Source organism: Salmo salar, chromosome ssa20 (assembly GCF_905237065.1).
Source record: "Salmo salar chromosome ssa20, Ssal_v3.1, whole genome shotgun sequence".
Taxonomy (NCBI): Eukaryota; Metazoa; Chordata; class Actinopteri; order Salmoniformes; family Salmonidae; genus Salmo; species Salmo salar.
Window position 1 is genome coordinate 31,808,447 of NC_059461.1, and position 16,007 is coordinate 31,824,453.

The 16,007-nt window shown below is 41.5% G+C and overlaps 1 protein-coding gene across 2 annotated transcripts in view; it reads right to left on the bottom strand.

The window, feature by feature from the left end:
- The window catches only part of gpat2 (glycerol-3-phosphate acyltransferase 2, mitochondrial), a 47,842-nt gene that overhangs the window by 3,771 nt on the left and 28,064 nt on the right, over window positions 1–16,007 (bottom strand). For both annotated transcript variants that reach the window (XM_014161526.2, XM_045703225.1), the window contains 7 exons: window positions 14,609–14,788; window positions 11,033–11,134; window positions 1,899–1,981; window positions 1,300–1,418; window positions 875–945; window positions 368–531; window positions 83–186 (listed from right to left, as the gene is read on the bottom strand). In XM_014161526.2, coding sequence (XP_014017001.1) covers window positions 83–186; window positions 368–531; window positions 875–945; window positions 1,300–1,418; window positions 1,899–1,981; window positions 11,033–11,134; window positions 14,609–14,788 — 823 coding nt within the window. The remainder of the gene's footprint in view (window positions 1–82; window positions 187–367; window positions 532–874; window positions 946–1,299; window positions 1,419–1,898; window positions 1,982–11,032; window positions 11,135–14,608; window positions 14,789–16,007) is intronic.

The window sequence follows — 16,007 nt, forward strand, 5'->3', positions numbered from 1 at the left end:
TTGAAGGAAAAAAAGAGAGTCATAAATAATGCAACTAATCAATGAAGATTGTGAATGTGGTAATGAATTTGCACACACGTACCTCCGACCGCCTCATGGATGAATGTGTGTGTGAGTATCTGGGAATGGCGGGAAAGAGAGAGAGTTGCGGAGAGAGAGGGGTGGGGAGCGATGAGGGGATCAGACCTGGAAGGGAGGGAGAGAAATGGTTGTCATTCCCTCTCTGTCACCTACCTACCTACCTACCTACCTACCTACCTACCTACCTACCTACCTACCTACCTACCTACCTACCTACCTACCCACCCACCCACCACCCTACCCACCCCTACCTACCCACCCACCCACCACCCACCCACCTACCTACCTGTCTTTGGGATGGGAAGCGAGGGTGAGGTGAGGGGTGAGGAGGGTGAGGGAGTGGTAGACCACCCCAACCAGACTCCCCCCAAAGCCCAGATCTCTGTTCCTGAACAAGATCTCCTCCAGCAGCCAGGCCACGTCACGACACAACACAGACAGACACACACCCTGGATGGAGGGAGGGGGTGGAGAGAGAAAATGAGGTGAGCTGAGCAGATGACCTAATGACCAATAAAATGAAAGAACAGGGCTTTGCCCCTTTGAGAGCAGAAAGTCAGCGTCAGCGACTCTAATAGCGTCTATACACAGAAACAATAAGCAGCAAAGCAGAAAAACAAGGGACTCCAGTACTTAACCCCCCAGGCTGAGTTTATGGTCATAGCTGGTGTGTGTTCCCTATGACATCACCACAGGACTGGCAGGAGAATAGTTCACTCACTCTCTAACACACACACACACACACACACACACAAAAAAAACACACACACACACACACACACACACACAGTACCTTGCGGTGTTTGTGCAATAAAAGACAGGAGACCAGGCTAGTGGACATCACAGCCATGCAGGACATAGTGGCTAAAAAGAGGAAAAACACCAGGTATAGTACATGTTATATAGACTGGAACTGGCATTATGAGATGAAGAGACAGAGGGTGTGTGAGAGAGAGAGGGGTTAGACAGTGATGTAGTATGTCAAAGATATTATGGAAACTCTACAGCCTAGTACTGTATAGCTGATCTGGTCCTTTTTGATTTACAAGGAGGGAAATCAAGAAGAGTCTAGGGGTTAGGACTAGGGGTTGATTTAGGACGGCAATAGACTCACAGTAGATGAAGGGCAGGGTGGGGGTGTGCGTGTGTGCGCGCGTGTGTGTGTGTGTGTGTGTGTGTGTGTGTGTGTGTGTGTGTGTGTGTGTGTGTAAAACTCACAGTAGGTGAGGTGCAGGGTGAGGGCAATGCTGAGGTCTCTCTCTGATTGGCAGAGCTCAGGCAAATAACGAGGGGGCAGGATCCATGACATCATCCTCTGGCCAAATATCGCATCAGACCTGGAGGAAGGGCAAGGGCGCGCACAAACATATCAGCCTGAAGACCTTTCACCAAATCAGCTCCTTCAAAACAGGAAATGATCTCAATTAGCGATGCCAGATAGCATAAAACCTAGAGAGTAGAGACTGCAGGGTGTGTGAGCATCAGTTAGGCACTTTGAATGAGTGTGTTTGTGTGAGATCAAAAGTGTGTGTATGTGTACATCCCACCAGGTCCCAGCTTGGTTTGGCCCGCTCTCCTGTTCACTGCTGTGTGTTTACTATTTGAGCTGTGAACAATAGAGACTTTAAACAGACATAATAAACCAAGTAAAGCCAGACAGATTGTTGAGTCAAACTCTTTCTCCATCCATCTTCAGTGCCCACTGCTGATACCCTTTCAACTCTCTCTGCTTTTCCCATCGTCCTCTCTCCTCCTCTGAGTTTCATAAGAAGTGAGGACTGAACAGCAAAGATTGAGATAAGATGTGATGCACACACCTGTTGTGTAGAATGGTAGGGAGCAGGAGATCTTGTAGAGGGCGCCCTCCATCCACACGACACCTCCCTGTGTCACACATCTCCTACGCACGCGCACACACACCACACACACACACACAGCAGAGAGAAAAGTCACACGCGCACACTCAGTAACAACTAGGGCTGTTACGGTGACTGTATTACCGCCACACTGGCGGTCACGAATCATGACGGCAGTCAAATTCCAGCTGGGTAATTAGGCTTCTCCAAGCTCTGATGCTGCTGATGGTCATCAGTAGCCCACCAAACTTGCTAACTGCCTGGTACTCGGCACTCCACTGTCCCTCTAATCACTGACATCAATGCAAATGTAATCAAAAATCTAATAAAACACTTCGAGAGCCCATGAGCTCATGTTGAGCAACATTTCTATAGGCTATGCAATTGCGTAGAAAACAGAGTGATGGCCTCTATTAAAAACTTTAATATTTAGCACATTGCTTCTCTTTACAACAGGATTATAGCCTATCTGACTGGTGTGAAAATGAACCACGGGAAAAGTGTCCTCAATTTGCTATTTAAGTGCATAGATGGCATGTATTTTTTCCCGCTGCCCAGTTTCAAGACAGGTGCATGATAATGGTCCATTCTAAATCAAAACTAATTCCACACATATATTATTTAAAATATGTAAAGACAAGATTAAATCAAGAATAGTGTGATGGGTGACAATATTATATGATATATTATCACTTGTGAATGATGCCCAGGTTAAGGCAAACAGTGCATGCTTTTTTTGCGATTTTTTAAAATCATAGTCACACACCTCATCTAGCCCATAGGTCTATATGTTTTGATAAGGTTTGTATCACAACTAAAGTGGCCAAATAACTTCTTAAAATGAAGCACATTAATCCGCTTTACAACAGGTGTAGAGCCTAACTGGCAAACATATGCAGTGCGTGAGTTTCAAGTTTGGGGGAAGATAATTTTCACATTTATAATAAAATAATTGAATGCATAATCGCATCTGTGGTCACTTTTGAGAATGGTGTTTTCCGGCTAATGGAACATTAGTCGTTTGCGCATTGCTGCACTTATAATGTGAAGAAATAGCCTAATAGTTTATCAAAATTTTAAGCTAAACGTTCTCATCTGTTTCGTCAGGCTCATTGCTTAAAACAGTATTTTTGATGCTAGTGGTTGTATTAATTTGGGATCTATGGCATTCCACAACTGTCCCGGGCTATTTTTAGGAATATTTATTTCTCGAAAAGAATAGGTGAACTTCTGTACTGACATAGACTAGTGCTTTTGCTGTTCGTTAGGCCTACTCATCTTGTTGGTTGACCAAAAGCAAATGTGGACAGTACTTCCAATATGCGCCTCGGAATTGGATAAGGACGCGCACAGTTGCGTCCCCGATGTGTCGGTCTTCACTTGTAGCCTGTGAGAAAGACATGTACCACGTGATTGAGAGCCATACGAGTGAGATGCTTCGGCACGCAGCCGGGAGAAGGGAATCATAATTATTATATTCAGCCCAAGGGCACAACAGGCATGGATTTTTTTTGTGGGCATTACGGCCACACAATGGGGATGCAGCCAGGAAATTTAAGGCATTATCAAGTGCTTGTCAAATTGTGACTGACAGACTGATTAAGTGTGTACAGCCTGCGCAAAAAACAAATCAGAGCTCATGCATTTTTTTCAAAACATCATTAGGATTAGAAGGTATAAATATCTAAACATTGTCATGACATTGCCCTGTTGGTGTGAGGTTTATGAACCCCCCTCCCCATAAATACCTTTCCCCCTTTTCTCTCTACTCTACAGAAGGGATTCTTGGAAAGCCCTTGTTAACATTGAGAGAGTATGGCAACATCAAAAGGTTGGGGAATGGAACAATATTTCCCTTTCTCAACCAGTTGAAAGTGTCCGTTGGTACTTAACCTGTTGGGGCTAGGGGGCAGTATTTGCACGGCCGGATAAAAAAACGTATCCGATTTAATCTGGTTACTACTCCTGCCCAGAAACTAGAATATGCATATAATTAGTAGATTTGGATAGAAAACACTAAAGTTTCTAAAACTGTTTAAATGGTGTCTGTGAGTATAACAGAACTCATATGGCAGGCCAAAACCTGAGAAGATTCCATACAGGAAGTGCCCTGTCTGACAATTTGTTGTCCTTCTGTTGCATCTCTATCGAAAATACAGCATGTGTGCTGGAACATGACACTTTCTAAGGCTCCCATTGGCTCTCTAAAGCCGCCAGAAAGTGTAATGGGGTGTCTGCTGTCTCTGGGCGAAGAACAGCAGGAGAATTTGTGAGTGGTCAGCCTGGGGACAGTGACACTGGAGATGCGCGTTTATGAGAATTCTCAATTTTTTTCTTTCAGCCTTTGAATGAATACAACGTTGCCCGGTTGGAATATTATCGCTATTTTACGAGGAAAAATAGCATAAAAATGTATTTTAAAAGCGTTGACATGCTTCTAAGTACGGTAATAGAATATTTAGAATTTTTTTTGTCACGAAATGCGCTGGCGCGTCACCCTTTGGATAGTGACCTGAACGCACGAACAAAACAGAGCTATTTGAATATAACTATGGATTATTTGGAACCAAAACAGCATTTGTTGTTGAAGTAGAAGTCCTGGGAGTGCATTCTGACGAAGAACAGCAAAGGTAATCCAATTTTTCTAATAGTAATTCTGAGTTTAGGTTGTCCCAAACTTGGTGGGTGTCAAAATAGCTAGCCGTGATGGCCAGGCTATGTACTCAGAATATTGCAAAATGTGCTTTCGCCGAAAAGCTATTTTAAAATCTGACACCGCGATTGCATAAAGGAGTTCTGTATCTACAATTCTTAAAATAATTGTTATGTATTTTGTGAACGTTTATCATGAGCAATTTAGTAAATTCACCGGAAGTTTGCGGTGGATATGCTAGTTCTGAACATCACATGCTAATGTAAAAAGCTGTTTTTGATATAAATATGAACTTGATTGAACAAAACATGCATGTATTGTATAACAATGTCATAGGAGTGTCATCTGATGAAGATCATCAGATGACCTATATACATTTTACAGACACCGTATGTTTTACATTGGTTATCTTGTTATTAGTCCCACCCTTCAGCTCCATTCAACCCCTCCCATCTATCACACCACCCTCCATTTGGGATTTCTATTTGCCATATATTTTTCAACTGTGCTGTGATGCTTGACAAAAGTACTGAATCTTTCTATTGTCATAGCTTCTACAGATTGTAAATTAAACTTTTTTTTTGCTAAAATAATGATGATATTATTGATTGATTGACTAACTATGGCTTTTCAAATCACCCAGTATTGCTATCTGCAGCGTTAGTTCTAGTCCACATCTCCGTCAGACCATTTAATTGGTAAACTACACGGTAATGTAAAATTAGCATTTTTTTTGTGATCCAATACGTCCACTTATCATAATTTGGTTTTAATCCAGAGAGGATAGCAAAAGTATCTAGATCCTCTATGAGGCTGTGGAAAGATTCTAATTGTGGTTTTAAAAGAAAACATGAATCAGCGTACAATGACACCTTAGTTTTTAAGCCACAGATTTCTAATCCCTTAATTTTATTGTTTGATCTAATTTTAACAGCTAACATTTCGATGGCAATAATAAATAGATATGCCGATAGTGGAGAACCTTGTTTTACTCCTCTAGATAGTTTAAAACTTTGAGATGTAGCCATTATTTACTATTTTACACCTAGGGTTACTATACATAACTTTAACCCATCTTATAAGAGATTCCCCAAAATTTAAATATTCGAGGCATTTATATATAAACTCCTGTCGTACTTTGTCAAAAGCCTATTCAAAATCAGCTATGAAAACCAGGCCTGGAGTCCCCGATATTTCATAGTATTCTATTGTTTCTAGTACTTGTCTCATTTTATCTCCAATGTATCGTCCATGTAAAAAACCTGCCTGATTAGGATGAATAATATCTGACAATACTTTATTAATTCTATGCGCCAAGCATTTTGCTAGGATTTTTGCATCACAACACTGTGAGAGGTCTCCAATTTTTTAAATGAACTGGATCTTTATATATACACACACACCACTTGGGTCCTGTTTCAGTAATAATGATATCAGACCTTCTTGTTACGTGTCTGATAATCTACCATTTATATAGGAGTGGTTAAAACATGCTAATTGTGGTCCTCTGAGTATACCCCAAAAAAGTTTTGTATACTTCCACTGGTATGACAGCCCTGGAGTTTTCCCAGCCTTAAAGGCTTTAATTGCATCAAGAAGTTCCTCCTCTGTAATTTGGCCTTCACATGAGTCTTTCTGAACAGATGTTAATTTTACATTATTATTATTATTAGGGAAAAAATCCATACAATTAGTTTCAGTTAGTGGAGATGGAGGAGACTGAAACGAAAACATATTCTTAAAGTACTTTACTTCCTCTTTCAAAATATCATTCGGTGAACAATGCGTGACTCCATTTGTAGGTTTCAATAAACATTTTTGGTTGCATTTCTAGATTGAAAAGAATTTGGTGCATTTTTCCACATATTCCATCCAGTTCGCTTTATTTTTATAATATATTACACTGGATCTTTCTTGAATAAGTTCCTCCATTTCTTTTTGTTTTCCCTCTAACTTATTCTGTGCCTCTATGGTACTATTGCTATCTAGCTGTACTGTTAGTCCTTCAATTTCCTTTGTTAATATGGATTATTTTGATCTAAATTACTTTTGTTTTATAGATGAATACTGAATTTCATGGCCTCTATAAAGGCACATTTAAAAGTGTCCCATAGAATAAGGGGATCTGCTGTAGCTATGTTATGTCTGAAAAAGTCAATTATAAATTCTTCTGTCCTAGTTCTAAACAATTTATCATCTAGTAGAATTTGATAAAATTTCCAATATCCTCGCCCAAGTGGATATTCTGTAAGAGTAATATATATGCCAATTATGTGATGATCCGACCACATTCTGTTCCCTATCAACACTTTTTAAACTTTTGGGGCCAAAGAGAATGGCATAAGAAAGTAGTCAAGACGACTAGCTTGATTAAGCCTCTGCCATGTATATCTCACTAGGTCAGGGTATTTAAGTCTCCATATATCCACTAATTCCAATATATCCATGACATTCATGATTTCCTTAAGTGCCTGAGGGTGATTGCTCTACAAACTATTTCCTTTCCGGTCCATAGAGGTATTTAAGACCGTATTAAAATCTCCCACCATAATAATAGTCTAGTTTTGCTTGTAGAGTTGATACATTCTTATATATTTTCAAAGAAGCTTTAAAATAATCCATCTACCTTGATCTGTTTGGACAATTTGCACATTTGGCTCAAAATTACTGTTAATTAAAACCGTCACCTCTTTTGAATTTCTTTGCCCATGGGAGAAATATATTTCGCCCCCCCTGTCCATTTTCCATAAATCTTCATCTAAAATTGTTGAATGAGTTTCCTGTAAACAATAGATCCTTCTCTTTTAGCCAGGTAAATACTGATCGCCTTTTCTTATTATCTGCTAGGCCATTACAGTTGTAACTGGCTATACTTATTTCACCACTTACCATAATGGGACAACTTTCAATTCTATTTATCAAAATATATGTTTGTAAACATACCATTAAAAAGTAACATGATGATTAAGTGTCTATATAGCTGTACCATGATATTTGCATTGCTACTAAGTAAACCTCAAATTGGTCCCCACTATTCCACCCGCTAAAAGCCCTCCGCATCCCGAGTTGGGTTGTCATCCCAATGCCCGGCAGACCACCCCCAACCCCCCGGATCCCATAGCCCTGAAAAGACTGGGATCCATCCTTCAAAAAGAGCACACAGTGCCATTTACAGAACAGAAGTAGATCAACTGCCAAATGCATTTCCATCGCCCTCACCTCGATTTGTGTGTGTGTGTGTGTGTGTGTGTATGTGTGTATGTGTGTGTGTGTGTGTGTGTGTATATATATATATATATATATATATATATATATATATATATATATATATATATAAATAAAATGTTTCTTAATTTCCATAATTAGCTATTAATATTTGTAGTAATGTAGGCAATTTATGCAAAAGAAATGACCTCTCACCAATGTCACCATTACCAAAATTACATTATTGCAAGCAATTATTATATTAGCATTCAATTATTGTGAATCATCCTATATTGCCCCTAACATCTTTTACTCCTTCGCAACAGTTGTGGGATACGCACATACACCCACACACTCATACACACTCAACCCTTTCCCCCCACACAACCATAGGCTCACATTCTGAACAGTTGCACCATCCCAGAGCCCAACTCAAGAAAGGTCTTGATTTACAAATGCATATACAGTTGCAGCTGTATGAGAAGGCCTGCAAGACTATGCAGAAAAAATGGGCAGAAATGGAAAGATTTTATTAACCATTGTCACGTCCTAGATGGAGGTCAAATGTACACCTTTTCCCTGAAACACCCATAACACGGTCCCCCGTATTGACCATATTCCCAAGCATCTCCATGGAGTCAGACTTTTGATTTTGTGCCACCAGGGCCACAATAATATACCCCCTCTCTGAATGTCCGAGTGTGACCCCCTCCCCATGGGTTACTACAGCTAGTGTTGCCAGCACTGCCACTGCCTGGGTGGGGGCACCCCACCGGAATCCCCACCAGCTAGGTACAAGGTCGTCAAGTTTCTCATTAGCAGCTTTGAGAATTTCCTTGTGTAGTATGCTCTCCCTTTAGGGGGCTTTGGCTTTGCAGGACCAACCCTGCCAAGCAGGCTCAGAACCACTACAGGACCAACGCTGCCAAGCAGGCTCAGAACCACTACAGGACCAACCCTGCCAAGCAGGCTCAGAACCACTACAGGACCAACCCTGCCAAGCAGGCTCAGAACCACTACAGGACCAACCCTGCCAAGCAGGCTCAGGACCAACCCTGCCAAGCAGGCTCAGAACCACTACAGGACCAACCCTGCCAAGCAGGCTCAGAACCACTACAGGACCAACCCTGCCAAGCAGGCTGAGAATCTTGAGGGGGCAGTGCTGCTCTAGGTCTCTGACCGCATTTTGGCTGCATACAGACCGCTTACAGCAGGCCCATAAAACAGTTAGGTACTTCTCCTTAGTATCTGGGTCATTCAGGTGGGTGTCTAGGATATAGGGTTGTGGACCGTTCCATCAATATAGGATCATAAATAAATAAGATATCATTTATTTAAAAAATGTTGTTCCCCATGATAGGACAATAAATAAATAACATTTATTTTAAAACACTGTTCCACCATGATGGGACAATAAATAAATAAAGACATAATTCATTATAAAAAGTATATCCATCATCTGAACAACATTGAAAGCTCTCTCTCACACCCCTGCGCACAGCAATACATTGGTTCTGGGATATGCAACCATTTCCTTTCTCACTCACTCACTCAACGCCACACTTTCCCAAACAGAAAAAAAAACACCACACCATCCACACATACTGTGCCTTCTGTTTTCTGAGTTTTTATCTTCACCATGTTGAATTAGTGCTTGTGTGTTCCAATTAGTTATATTTGAAGATATATGGAAAAGCTACATTTTCTTTATTGTATTATTACAATCCATAACGGGGCTAGAATTGTGTTCATTATTTTCTTCGTCTATAAGAACTTTGTAATTTCTCTCTGTCCGAAGTGGTGTAGACGTTTGAGTTGGATTTTGTCGATAGCCTCGCATGGAATCTGAAGCGCTGTAAGGAGGAACTCTAACTACAGATTCAGGAACTTCTCCTTCTTTCTCTTGGATACCTGTAAGTACCAAATTCTCTCTCATGGATCTAGTCTGTATGTCAAGTAAGGCTTCTCAGAACGGTGTTCACTTCGGTTTCAATCTTATTGATTGTCACTTTTAGCTTGTTTGTTTCCTTCTCCAATGGTCGCAGCTTTTTCGTCACTCATCTCGAGCCTTGCCTTCAACTCTTTTATATCCTTACCGACTAATTCAAGTATACCCAGATTGTCATTTATTGATTTTAACAGATCGGTTTCGACCTTTACCATTCCGGGTGGTGAAAATATTAAATCGTCTGTGTCTGTAGAAGAGTCACGTTTTCGTTCTGAAACATGACTCTCCGTCATGTTTGGGTGTTGCTTGTCTTCTTAATATTTGTCAATAAATTTCTCTAGTCTTAAGATTTATTTTGTGTTATTATCCAGATTGAAGGTTATCACCCACCAGATTGTGTTGTGCTAATATTTAGTCTAACTTGCCGTTATTGAATATTACGTTTTCATCGAGGTGCTCTACATAACTACGTTCAGTCCACCATTACCTGTCTCAGTCCGACCCTCTCCTCCTACCTCTATAACCAAGTACTTACGACAATCAGAATGAGACCGATCGAGGTGACGATTAATAATTGACTGCTATTGATATAAAAGATCTTCAGATCTTTTAAAGAGTGGATTCGGGAGATAACCGCTATATAAACGAATGCTTCCGTGGTGCCCCAGGTTATTAGTGGTTTAATTGTTGCATGGTTTAATTCAATCACGTAATCAATTAAACGTTAGGTAATCGATTTGATAAAATAGCATATCATATAATTTAATCGGTCAGAGACACGACAAATCTTGTCTGCTAAATTAAATAGTGTAGCCCACAGCCATATGGCATAGCTTAACATAAGGACAACTCAGAGTATGCTATTCTGTTCTTCTGAAATAGACTACATTTTCTTCATATCATGTTTCTTTAGACCTGTCTAAAATAAAAAATGGATTTATTGTGATGGTGTAGGCTGGTGTATATGGATTTATTAGACTTTTTAAAATGTGCATGTTCCAAAGTTCTGCATCAGTGGCTTGTAGGCTGTGTGTGGAAGCCAGGAGATGCTAAATGTGTTTTATGTTAATTAACGGTCAATTACCGTGAGACTGGCAGTTATTTGCTTGACATTCACCGGCTGACTAAATTTCATGACCGCTACAGCCCTAGTCACAACTAGACTTCAAAAATACTAAGACATCAGTGTTTCACAATCCCTGTCTGTTGGAGTTAGTTTTAAGCTAAGCAGCTCAGTCCTCCATGAAGGAACAACAATAGCATACCCATCAGTTCCTGGTCCAAACATACCTTCAGAGAGAAGGGCTGGGCGAAGTGGATCCTCACACTACTTCTCTGTTGGTTGCCGCACAGCAAGGAGAACACACACCTCAGAGCAGAGAGCAGACCAACCTGGGGGATATGGAATACATAAACACACACACATTATGGTATCCTCATGGGGACCTACAATGAATTCCCATTCAAATTCCTATTTTCCCTAATCCTAACCCCTACCACAACCCTAACCCGTAACCCTAGCCCTAATAGTAACCCTAACCCCTAAGCTTAAAATGGCCTTTGTCCTCATGGGGATGTGGAAAATTCTTTGGATACTTGAGGGAACGATTAGTTAGGAGGAGAATGGAAGTATAGATACAATAGAAGTATAGAATACATGCACATAAGCACACACAGATGAGTTATGATGATACCATAATGGGGCTCTCTCATTAAGAGGAAGATTAGGGGAGCAATAACAAAAACCAGCAGGCTCTTTTAATGAACAATAGGATGAAATCTGTGTGTGTGCGCACGTGTCAGATTAATAATGAAAAATAAGATGAAGAGGGAACATTAACCCACCCACAACGGAACACCTTCACCATCTAACCAACAAGTACAGAAGCAACACTGTCGGGGGGCTCCACCGGGAAACTTCAAGATGAGTGTGTGTGTGTGTGAGAGATACTGTATGTATGTATGTATGTATGTATGTATGTATGTATGTATGTATGTATGTGTGTGTATATATAAAAATATATATATATATAAAAAACTGTCAAAAATAATGGGAACACTCAAATAAATGAGGGATACAAAGTATTTTGAAAAAAAATATACTCCCACACAGGTGTGGTTCTTGAGTTAATTCAGCATCCCATCAAGCTTAGGGTCATGTAGAAAAAGGCCATTATTTTGGCTACCATGGCTATACCCCCATAGGATGACAATGCCCCAATCCACAGGGCACGAATGGTCACTGAATGGTTTGAGGAGCATGAAAATGATGTAAATCACATGCCATGTCTGTCTCAGTCACCAGATCTCAACCCAACTGAACAATAATGGGAGATTCTGGAGCGGCGCCTGAGACAGCATTTTCCCCCACCATCAACAAAACATCTCTCCAACAGTGTTCCAGACACTTGTAGAATATATACAGTACCTTCGGAAAGTATTTAGACCCCTTGACTTTTTACATATTTTGTTACTACAGCCTTCTTCTAAAATTGATTAAATAATAATCCTCAGCAATCTACACAGAATACCCCATAAGTTTCTACAACTTGATTGGAGTCCACCTGTGGTAAATTCAATTGATTGGACATGATTTTAAAAAAGGCACACACCTGTCTATATAAGGTCCCACAGTTGCCAGTGCATGTCAGAGCAAAAACCAAGCCATGAGGTCAAAGGAATTGTCCGTAGAGCTCCGGGACAGGATTGTGTTGAGGCACTGATCTGGGGAAGGGTACCAAAACATTTCTGCAGCATTGAAGGTCCCCAAGAACACAGTGGCCTCCATCATTCTTAAATGGAAGTTTGGAACCACCAAAACTCTTCCTAGATCTGGCCGCCCGGCCAAACTGAGCAATCGGGGGAGAAGGGCCTTGGTCAGGGAGGTGACAAAGAACTCGATGGTCACTCTGACAGAGCTCTAGAGTTCCTCTGTGGAGATGGGAGAACCTTCCACAAGGACAACCATCTCTGCAGCACTACACCAATCAGGTCTTTATGGTAGTGTGGCCAGACAGAAGACACTCCTTAGTAAAAGGCACATGACAGCCAGCTTGGAGTTTGCCAAAAGGCACCTAAAGACTCTCAAACCATGATTGATGAAACCAAGATTTAACTCTTTGGCCTGAATGCCAAGAGTCACGTCTGGAGGAAACCTGGTACCATTGTTACGGTGAAGCATGACGCAAGCAGTATCATGCTGTGGGGATGTTTTTCAGCCTCAGGGACCGGGAGACTAGTCAGGATCGAGACAAAGATGAACGGAGCAAAGTACAGAGAGATCCTTGATGAAAAGCACTCTGGAGCAGGTTAGGACCTCAAACTGGGGCACAGGTTCACCTTTCAACAGGACAATGACCCTAAGCACACAGCCAAGACAACGCAGGAGTGGCTTCAGGACAAGTCTCTGAATGTCCTTGAGTGACCAAGCTAGAGCCCGGACTTGAACCCGATCTAACATTTCTGGAAAGACCTGAAAATAGCTGTGCAGCAACGCTTCCCATCCAACCTGACCGAGCTTGAGGATCTGCAGAGAAGAATGGGAGAAACTCCCCAAATACAGATGTGCCAGCCTTGTAGTGTCATACCCAAGAAGACATGATGCTGTAATCACTGCCAAAGGTGCTTCAACAAAGTACTGAGTAAAGGGTCTGAATACTTATGCAAATATGATATGTTTTTTATTTTTCATAAATTAGCAACAATTTCTAAAAGTCTGTTTTTGCTTTGTCATGATGGGGTATTGTGTGCCGATTGATGATGATAATTCCCCAAAAATTTTTTAGAATAAGGCTGTAACATAACAAAATGTGGGAAAAGTCAAGGGGTCAGAATACTTTCCGAGAGGCACTGTACCAAGGTGCATTGAAGCGGTTCTGGCTTGTGGTGGCCCAATGCCTTATTAACACACTTTATGTTGGTGCTTCCTTTATTTTGGCAGTTACCTTTAGGCTATACACTGAGTGTACAAAACATTAGGAACACCTGCTCTTTCCATGACAGACTGACCAGGTGAGTCCAGGTCACCTGTTAAATCCACTTCAATCAGTGTAGATGAAGAGGAGGAGACAGGTTAACTTTTTTAGGATAGGGGGCAGCATTTGGAATTTTGGATGAAAAGCGTGCCCAAAGTAAACTGCCTGCTACTCAGGCCCAGATCTGGATAGAAAACACTCTAAAGTTTCTAAAACTGTTAAAATTATGTCTGTGAGTATAACAGAACTTATTTGGCAGGCTAAACCCCGAGGACAAACCATCCAGGATTTCTTTTGTTGTTGAGGTGACAGTGTTTTCAATGGCTTTTCTATGTGGATCTACATTTCTGAGGCACTTGCTTGCAGTTGCTATCGCTTCCACTGGATGTCAACAGTCTTTAGAAATTGGTTGATGTTTTTCTTTTGAGTAATGAAGAAGTATGGCTGTTCAGAACAAGGGTCGAGTCTAGTGTACTGTTGTGGTTGAATTTCGCGCTCTGCCATTTCACCGGATATTGTCGAAACGTTCCGCTAGCGGAACCCCTAGCCGTAAAAGGTTAAAGAAGGATTTTTAAGCCTAGAGACAATTGAGACATGGCTTGTGTATGTGTGCCATTCCGAGGGTGAATGGGCAAGACGAAAGATTGAAGTGCCTTTGAACAGGGTATGGTAGTAGGTGCCAGGCACACTGGTTTGAGCGTGTCAAGAACTGCAACGCTGCTGGGTTTATCATGCTCAACAGTTTCCTGTGGGTCAACATGGGCCAGCATCCCTGTAGAATGCGTTCGACACCCTGTAGAGTCCATGCCCCAACAAATTGAAGCTGTTCAGAGGGCAAAGGGTGGTGCAACTCAATATTAGGTAGGTGTTCCTATTGTTGTGTATACTGTACCGGTGTGCAGCTGTTGGGCACACAGTCATAGGAGATGCCCACTGGAACCAGGTGGACGTCAGGCACCACTCCCTCTCTCACAGCCAGTCTGATGCGTGCCAACCATTGCCCTCCTCGCCAACTCTCTCCTGACACACACACACTCAGTACCTGGCCTTCACACAGCAACTCACCAACCAACTACACACATAAAGAGAGAGGGGGGGGGGGGCAGTTAAAGAAAAACATGTTTTGGAATACAATAATTTGATAAATGACCCACCATAACGTAATGACAACCTCCGATAAGAGGGGTGGGGGACCAGAGAAGGAGAAGAGAGGCAAGAGAAATAGGATACCTAGGAGTAGTCAATGCCTCCAGTCCAAAGCATCTGTCCCTACTGAGAGGTTGAAAAGCCAAGGATGATAAGGAAAGAGGGAATGATGAACAGAGAAAGAAAGAGGTGTATAGCAGGACAGACAAGTGGATTATGAATGTGTGAGACATATATACACATACATAGTTGAAGTCGGAAGTTTACATACACCTTAGCCAAATACATTTAAACTCAGTTTTTCACAATTCCTGACATTCAACCCTAGTAAAAATTCCCTGTCATAGGTCAGTTAGGATCACCACTTGATTTTAAGAACGTGAAATGTCAGAATAATAGTAGAGAGAATGCTTTATTTCAGCTTTTATTTCTTTCATCACATTCCCAGTGGGTCAGAAGTTTACATACACTCAATTAGTATTTGGTAGCATTGCCTTTAAATTGTTTAGCTTGGGTCAAACATTTTGGGTAGCCTTCCACAAGCTTCCCACAATAAATTGGGTGAATTTTGGCCCATTTCTCCTGACAGAGCTGGTGTAACTGTGTCAGGTTTGTAGGCCTCCTTGCTCGCACGCACTTTTTCAGTTCAGCCCACAAATTTTCTATAGGCTTGAGGTCAGGGCTTTGTGATGGCCACTCCAATACCTTCACTTTGTTGTCCTTAAGCCATTTTGTCACAACTTTGGAAGTATGCTTGGGGTCATTGTCCATTTGGAAGACCCATTTGCGACCAAGCTTTAACTTCCTGACTGATGTCTTGAGATGTTGCTTCAATATATCCAAATAATTTTCCTACCTCATGATGCCATTTATTTTGTGAAGTGCACCAGTCCCACCTGTAGCAAAGCACCCCCACAACATGATGCTGCAACCCCTATGCTTCACGGTTGGATGGTGTTCTTCGGTTTGCAAGCCTCCCCCTTTTTCCTCCTCCTTCTATTTTTGTTTCATCAGACCAGAGGACATTTCTCCAAAAAGTATGATCTTTGTCCCCATGTGCAGTTGCAAACTGTAGTCTAGCTTTGTTATGGCAGTTTTCGAGCAGTGGCTTCTTCCTTGCTGAGCGGCCTTTCAGGTTATGTCGA